Source organism: Lampris incognitus, unplaced genomic scaffold (genome assembly GCF_029633865.1).
Source record: "Lampris incognitus isolate fLamInc1 unplaced genomic scaffold, fLamInc1.hap2 scaffold_190, whole genome shotgun sequence".
Taxonomy (NCBI): domain Eukaryota; kingdom Metazoa; phylum Chordata; class Actinopteri; order Lampriformes; family Lampridae; genus Lampris; species Lampris incognitus.
In genome coordinates, this window is record NW_026611149.1 from 76,282 (window position 1) to 85,019 (window position 8,738).

Here is an 8,738-nt window from a genome sequence, read left to right on the forward strand (position 1 = left end):
AGCTTAAACGGAAGTGCTAAGTATTCGTACTGGATGGGTGGTTTCTAACACTGCATCTTCTGTTAAATCACCCCAGCGGGCTGAGTACCAGTCAGGTTATTCGCTATAGTCGTGTATGATGAAGGCCTCCTGCTTCCACAGCAAGTCAACGGAGGTTTGACAGTGAGGTGGACAACTTGGGAGTTGTTGCACCTCCCCTCTCTCAACACATAACGACACAAAAATATATAACACTTACAATATATATATATATATATATATATATAGCAGTTTACAGTCATCACAGAGTAGTTCCAAATATGAAGGATTGACCCCACACGCGCACGCGCGCGCACACGTCAAATATAAGTTTGAAAATATAAACAAGAACTGAGCAGTTTTCATTTGGTACTCTACAGAGGCCAGACAGTCTGGCCGGCCGGTCTAGACGGACGACTGTAACAGCTCGTACCATGTGTGTGTGAGTGTGTGTTGGGTGACTCCTCAGGCCGGGATGGTCGGGAGTCCACTCCATCTCTTGTGAGAGTCCTCCGCTTTGGCACGCAGCCAGCTGTACCGTGCGTGCATGCGTGCGTGTGCGTGTGTGTCACTATGGGAGCGGGCCTAGCCATAATAATCACACACACACACACACACACACACACACACACACACACACACACACACACACACACCGTCTGGTCTGGACCGTTCTTGAAAACGCAGCGTCTTCTAGTGGCCACTACACATACTGCCACATCTTAAAATGGCCACTGGTTTAGTGGTGGAGCACACTGCAGCACGGCGGCCTCTCAGCGCCTCCGCTGAGGCGGACCGAGGAGACCACTAGAGGCCAGGCCCTGCAGCAGTGGCCCAGCTGCCCACTTACTAGTCACTACTCCTGGCCCTGCTAGAAATCACACAACTCTTCAAAAAAAAAAACTTGGGTGTATTGGATTTGTGACAGTTGCGTTACGCGCGTTTGATCCCGTGGACAAAACAAACAAACAAACAAAATTGTGGAGTTTGTCCCCCCTGTACCTGCAGCCTTTGCCCTGCTGCGGCAGAGTTTCCTGTAAATGAGTGCAGCCTTTAATCCGGGACCACTCAAGACAACATTTATTCACAATACAAAGCAGAGAATCACAATCGAGTCAGACACACCGCATCCGATGAACACAAAAACACAACGAATAAGCAAAATATATCTTTCATAGGCAGGCATTTACTTACAGATTAAATACACAAGTCTTCTCAGACACTGTTGTGTGTTACCGCTATTCAGCCTCACAATTAAGACCAACATAATTTCAATGGTTTATATGATTTGACTGAGCAGCTCTTAGTGCAAAAATCATTACGAGTACAATCACGTACAATCATGTAGGTACCCTGCGGCCAGGCAGTGGTTGGTGCGGGTACGGTTGGCTCCGTGTATAGATAAGATGATGAGCACAAAAGCTAACTTTCAAGGCCTGTGCTGCAAGTAAATGGCAGTCACAGATGAGAAAACGGACTTGACTAAAGGGAAAGAGCTGCCGGCCTCGTTTCTCAACCGCCTCTTCCGAACCTAAGAAATCACGGCAGGGGCATCTGCAGCAAGTGACCAGGGTACAGCGCGTGCGCCGTTACTGCATTGATAAAGGCCCGATGTGTATCCTCAAACTGGCCACCGTTTTGGCACTAATTAGGCCAGCGATGCTAACGCACGCTCACGATACCCCGGCGGCTCGCTGCACTGGTGTCAAAAACCCCTTCCTGTCCGCACCCAAGCCTTCGATACTGCGGACGTGTCGGGGAATAAGTGTGTTGTGTTACCAAAAATCACAATCTCAATATTTTTCAGCCCTTTTAGAGATCTGAGGACTCCCTCATTCCAACCGCAGCATTGGAAGTTGGAGCACACCATCAGGACTGAAGGAATATTCGGTGGGGTTTTTTTTTTTTGTGGCGACGTCACACTTGTACTATCGGCGACTTGTGATGTTGGATGATGCTCGGATGAACTGGAGGCTGAAGGAGGCGGGGCTGAGTGAGGGGACAGAGCTTGTCCGATCGGTTGGCTTAGGCGTCCTTCTTCTTGATGATGAGTGGTCCAACGTTGTCACCGGTTTCCTCGTTGTGCTTGGTGTGGCTGCCGTCACAATACGGGAACTGTTAAAAGACAACAGAATAGCTTAGCCAGTAACTTCTTCTCATCAAGTTAAACTCTGCCCTGTCTGAACGTGAGGTCAGGCCACCAGGCCGTCACAAGTTTCCCAGAGATTAACATGAAAAACAACAACATAGAAATGGTCCAGATTCAGTACAGTCTCAACGGTGCGCTTGTACAAATGACGTCAAAGTTTTTCTTGACTAAGAGGTAACCGTTACCTTTCACAACAGGCCATTCATTCTACACAAGTAACATATAAATAAAATAGATGCAACTGACTGGTAATTACTGAGTAATATATGAGTAAAACATGGACTCTTCTACATCTCTAGCTTGCTTCTTTGTCATTATAATTGTGATGTTAAATATAATCTACGTCAAACACTGTATGGGGTAAATTAACAAGTCACACTGCACCAAACTGAAGTGAAGTGAACCAATTGTCAGTGGGTCCGATGTAGGATGGCGCCCCATCAACTGCCCTGCTCGACACAGTACTTGGCATATTTTAGGCAGTTTGTAGGCCTGAACAGTCTTGTCAGATAACTGCTCACCAACAAATGTATTGAGAACACTTAGTTAGGGCGTCCGGGTAGCTTGGCGGTCTATTCCGCTGCCTGCCAACACGGGGATCGCCGGTTCGAAGCCCTGTGTCACCTCCGGCTTGGTCGGGCGTCCCTACAGACACAATTGGCCGTGTCTGCGGGTGGGAAGCTGGATGTGGGTATGTGTCCTGGTCACTGTACTAGCACCTCATCTGGTCAGTCAGAGCGCCTGTTCAGGGGAGGAGGGATCACGCGTCGCATGGGAGGATCACGCAAAACTCCTCGCTGTCAGGTGAAAAGAAGCGGCTGGCGACTCCATATGTATCGGAGGAAGCATGTGGTAGTCTGCAGCCCTCCCCGGATCGGCAGAGGGGATGGAGCGGCGACCGGGACAGCTCGGAAGAGTGGGGTAATTGAACAGGTACAATTGGGTAGAAAAAGGGCGAAAAATCTAAAAAAAAAAGAGAAGAAGATGGTTTTAGTTCCAAGCTATGACTGTGTTACACAGGTTTTGAAGTGCACCCATAAACTTCAGTCAAGGTGCCCTTCATGCCAGCTATAAGCTGCTGTGGCCCCGCAGAAGAGCCTGTCAGTCTTATCACCTCGACTCATGATCACCGTGTTCAAATTCCTGCTGCATGGGTTCTTCAACAAACATTGCTAAAAGCCGGCATTTTGGCGTTTCCTATGCTGACCGTGTCAGAGCAGAGCTGGTAACGACAGGTAATTGAATTTAACATGACTAGACTTTGCGACATGACGATTTGAAGAAAGCCAGAACTTTTGACAGAGGTTGTGTCCGACTCATATTAGTAAGCTTGTGTACTTTAAACTGCAGAGGAATTCTCTCCACAATGTCAAGCGGACTCATGTCCTTTTTTACCTTGTAATCTACTTCAGAGGAAGCTGGGGGTAAATGTGGTGCAACGTCCACATGCCAGCGGCAGGTCATGGCTAGATGATATCCCATATTTTTTTGACCTGCCTATCAGCACACCTTTTTTTGTGTGGAGAGTGCTGATGAGTTTTGCCCTTTGTATGTTTTTGACCTTGGCATTGCAACTGATTTTCCCAATATACCCTTGCTCTGGGTATATTGGGAAAAGGATGCTGAAGATGAAGCTTCCAGGGAAGAGGAAAAGAGGAAGGCCCAAGAGGAGGTTTATGGATGTGGTGAGAGGACATGCAAGGTGGCTGGTGTGACAGAGGAAGATGCAGAGGACAGGAAGTGATGGAAACGGATGATCCGCTGTGGTGACCCCTAACGGGGGAAGAAGAAGAAGAATAGAATAGAATACACTTTATTTGTCATGTGTACATACATACAATGAAATTCACTCTCTGCATTTAACCCATCCTAGCTGTGTAGCTAGGACCAGTGGGCAGCTGCCGTGCAGCACCTGGGGACCAACTCCAGTTATTTCTTCCTATTGCATTGCTCAGGGGCACAGACAGGAGGAGTATTAACCCTAACATGCATGTCTTTTTGATGGTGGGAGGAAACCGGAGCACCTGGAGCCGGAGGAAACCCGTGCAGACATGGGGAGAACATGCAAACTCCACACAGAAAGGACCCAGGACTCCAATCCAGGACCTTCTTGCTGTGAGGCAACAGTGCTAACCACTGGGCCGCCGAAGAAGAAGAAGCAGAAAAAGCAGCAGAAGAAACAGAAGAAGCAGAGGAAGAAGAAGAAACAACGACAAAAGCAACAACTAATACTCTCCTTCTGAACTTGCCAATCTTTCTAAACCACTTGTCTCAGACGAGCTGGCAAGCTTAATTTCTAGCCCTGGTTTGTAATATGTTAAATGAATATTAAACTCCATCGTTTATATTAGAAAACATGGTTATATATAAAATGTTAACATTTAGCTCCTATAAAAAAAGGCTTCAACAGTGCTGAATGACACAGTTTTTCCAGAGTATTCCTTCATCAGTAATGCTAAATGCCATGCTAAAGCCTGACCTTCTTGGACTTCCAGCAGCGGCAGTACACCGCCTTGGTATTGATGTCCTCCATGTCGAAGCTGTGGACCACCTTTGGACTGTCCTTGCTGATACATGTGTTGACCTGGCCTTTCTTGCAGCTGCGCCCACTCAGGTAGCGGCTGAGTAGGAAGCCCCCCGCAGCCGCCACCACCGCCACCGGCACGGCGACGATCAGCTGGTCTAAGGGAGACATACAAGACAAGGTGAGCTCACATATGCAGGAAAACATGCGTGGAAAGGACAAGTTCTTAACAGTGGCAGACAGGACTCTTTAGCAAGTGTGTTTTGACAACCATCAACGGGCTTTTATCAACAAACGTTTATCCAAAATATGCATGTCACTTACGTACCGAAGGACCTGCTTCAGACACTTTGGTACCCCAGGGCCCTTTACAAAGACTGTGCAAACCACTAAAGATTGTTTTGTTTCCCCAAAAGTGTCCTTAATACATCTGTCTATTGATGTCCGGAGCGTACCAGCTTCTGCAGTATGCATTCATTCAGGAAAAAATGGAAACACAAGCTGCCCATTTGGAAATCTTGGTCACAGCAACCGTTCCAGTGACTATACAGCTGAGCAATTGAAATTAAAATTAAAAATCTCCACACATTTTGGTTGGCAGAGAGCCCCGGCTGCACGCTCTGTGAAAGGCCCGCCAACATTGAGCATGATCTATCTATGTGCCGGTCAAGTCTGGCAGATGGAAAATTCCAGTGGCGACACGACCAGCTTCTGATGCAGTTGCCTGCTGGTGTGGAGCAGGCAAGGAGCAACTTTCTAGGGGCCTTCGTTTCCTCCATTTCCTCAGGTGAGGGGAGAGTGCAGGAGCAAAGATGAGGAGCAAAGGGGTCATGGCCACAGGAAGCAACTGGGAGATGCGGCAGATCTTAAGAAGCAGCTCAAATTCCGAGAGGCAATAACCCACACTAGCCTCAGACCCCCTTGGATTCAACACAAGAAACCTACATGGTCATTCTTTTAAGCAACAACTAAAGACACTGGATAAAAACCAAGGTGAACCAATCAAGACAGGGTTAGAAAAAGAAAACAAACATCCTAAAATAGGCAATTAATTGATATGGAATTTTTAAAAATATATTTTAAATAATTAAGTTTCTCGTTCTGTCTTCTCTCCTCTTTTCCCTCATGTAAATGAGAGAGTAGGGCGAGACAGAGTGTACTTGCCCGATCCGGGGGGGGGGGGGTCAGTCTGAACAGACATCTCTCCCGTGACTCTATCTCCCTCATGCTTCAACTACTCTTTCCACTTTACGTCTATCTTTGATTATCCATTTCATCCATTAACCAAGCAGCATATCCCAAGTGCGGTCGTGGGACCCTGGAGCCTATCCCAGCAGTCATTGGGAGACATCCTGGACAGGCCGCCAGTCCATCACAGGGCCCACACATTCACACAATTTAATTTAGTAATGCCGATTCACCTGACCTACATGTCTTTGGACTGTGGGAGGAAACCGGAGCACCCGGAGGAAACCCACGCAGACACGTGGAGAACATGCAAACTCCACACAGATGACGACCCAGGCCGACCCCCAAGGTTGGACAACCCCGGGGCTTGAACCCAGGACCTTCTTGCTGTGAGGCGACCATGCTAACTAACTACTGCGCCACCGTGCTGCTCTACAGTCATAATTGTGCATAAAAAGAATTTAGGTTGAGGAGTCCAAATAGTATGCGAGATTAAATACACAGACACAGACACAGACACAGACACAGACACACACACACACACACACACACACAAATGAGCAACCCAACGAATACTACCCTCCAGGATGCATGCACCATTATTGCCCGGCGGAGATAATGATGCATGTGAAGCAAACCTATGGCACTGCGTTTGCTGCTCCAGACCACAGAGGATTAAGCCACCTTTCTATGGTCAATATGTAAGCAGAAAAGTTTGTAATCCAAGAAAACATATGTGACAATGTATCGCAAGATTCAAAGCATATTGTTTTTCCCGTAGCGGATATGGTGAATAGATTCAAACTGAGTTTCTTTGACTGACATGGAAAGGGATGTGGTGCCCATTCAGTTTAGAAAATTCAACTTAGTAGTGGATTTTTTTCTTCTTTTTTTAAATCTATTTGTTTTGCTATTTTGCAAAATAAGGTACTGTATCTCGTGCATTCGGAGTATGTCTTCAAGACGGGCAATAATTTCATGTTATCGTTTATTATTTTTCAACGATACTGTATTGGGTTGAAATTCAGATAGAGTCATGTCATGATTTACATTTACCTTGTCTAAACTGATGATGATGACAATTTACTACCGAAAATATCTCACAAAATGGGGTCTGGGATATTTGAGGGAGTATACTTTGAAAACTAAATCTGGCTTGATATTATACTTCACTTTAGATATTACGCTTTACTTCTGCTTGCGGTGTGGGAAGAGGGCACAGCTAGGTAGCAGCTAGCTAGCTAACTCTTAACTCCCACTATCTGACAAACGCAGTATCACACATGAATCAGCGTCACAGCTACAATTGCGTGAAAGTGATGCGTGAGAGACAAGAGAGGAAAGGGGACGACAGAGACCGCTTGTGCATAGGGCCCGGAATTCTGTGCTGCGCCCCTGGTCACCCGGGTTAAAAAGGCCGAGAACTTGGACAAGTCATACACGAGTTTGCCTCCCAAACACCCCCACGACGCTTCTGGACCGGCGCCGCGACTCGCCGGGCCTCGCTCCGCATGTCCAGCTAGCATGTCCAGCTAGCATGTCCAGCTAGCATGTCCAGCTAGCATGTCCAGCTAGCATGTCCAGCTAGCAAGCCGCTTAGTTTGCTCTCCGCTTTAGCGAACGGCGCGAACGGCTCGCCTGCCCGCTCGAAACGTTACCTTTCGATATCCTGAATCCCGAGCTCGGGGTGGCGGGCATCGGGGGCATCGGCAGCTGCGGGATCGGCGGTGAGGTGGAGGCGCTCATGGTAACCCGGGTCGCTGTTTTTGTTTTGAGACAGCAAGGTCAACCGGCGAACGCCGACGCGAACTTTGTCCCTTCTAGCGCACCGTCGGCGCCCGTAGCCAGGACAACCGCTGCGTCACAGGGACGTCGGCCAATAGGAGCCGAGGGAGGAAAGCGACGTTCGTTCACGCCGCACGGCGAATCTCACGTACGTAAACGCGGAGCGACGAAACTCCGCCCCCCGCGCGCGCGATGCTTCCGGATTTGCTGGCGAATTAAAAGAGTCGTGTAAGACTCTGCAACTTACAAAGGGTTAAAAAAGAAGCAATAATAACCGTGTGAAAATGCATGATGATTGTTTAAAGAGGAACAATTTGATAGTTTTATGATAATGTAGTTCGTTACCCAGTGTTGAGTTTGGTGTCTTGTTTATCTTTTATTTCATCCTTTTGTGAAGTTTTATGATCTCGTCGAGCACCTCCACTTGTGTACTTAAACAGGGGGGGGGGACGACAGATAGCGCCGTTTAAATGGAAACACACGAGCGCTGGTTTTTTAGACAGTAGTCACTATTCTGACTATTAGTGACCAATGGCTGAAACTTAGATAGTGGGTATATCAGAATAAGCACTAGCTGCTGGTTTCATTAACTAGTCACTTTCCTCTTACTAGCAACCATTCAATATTATTTATTCAATAAACACCTTTATTTATTCAATAAACACCTTTATTTATTAGTAACTACCTTAAAAGCACTGGTGGCTATTCTGGCAGTATCTTTCTAGCAACTAGTAACTTTGTAACAGCAGCTATTGTTAAAAAAACAAAGGAGTCCTAGTATTAAACTGTCACCGACTACTACCTAAACAGCCCAACCCACTATAAAAAATGATGGCAAAGTTGTTCAGCCGCTCGTCACTGAAAATGTAACACTATTATTTATTTTCTTAAGTACAAGTTGCTATTCGGGCTGTCACAGCGGCAGGTTCATTCATTTTAAGGCAGGAGTCACTGAAGTTAAACACTAGTATTTATCTATTTTCTAACACTAGTCGCTATTCTGACTCTTGCTGGTCAGTACTGTAGAGCTGCTAAAAATGAGACACCAGCTCTATTAGAAGAAGCACTAGTTAC

The 8,738-nt window shown here is 46.9% G+C and overlaps 1 protein-coding gene across 1 annotated transcript; it reads right to left on the reverse strand.

The window, feature by feature from the left end:
• Positions 1 to 1,076: 1,076 nt before the first annotated feature.
• LOC130132854 (CDGSH iron-sulfur domain-containing protein 1-like) lies at positions 1,077 to 7,688 on the reverse strand. Its single transcript, XM_056301874.1, has 3 exons — positions 7,538 to 7,688; positions 4,647 to 4,849; positions 1,077 to 2,133 (listed from the first exon to the last, which is right to left on the reverse strand). The coding sequence occupies exons 1-3, from the start codon at positions 7,623 to 7,625 to the stop codon at positions 2,044 to 2,046; spliced, it is 381 nt and encodes a 126-aa protein (XP_056157849.1). The 5' UTR covers positions 7,626 to 7,688; the 3' UTR covers positions 1,077 to 2,043.
• Between the last annotated feature and the right edge of the window lie 1,050 nt (positions 7,689 to 8,738).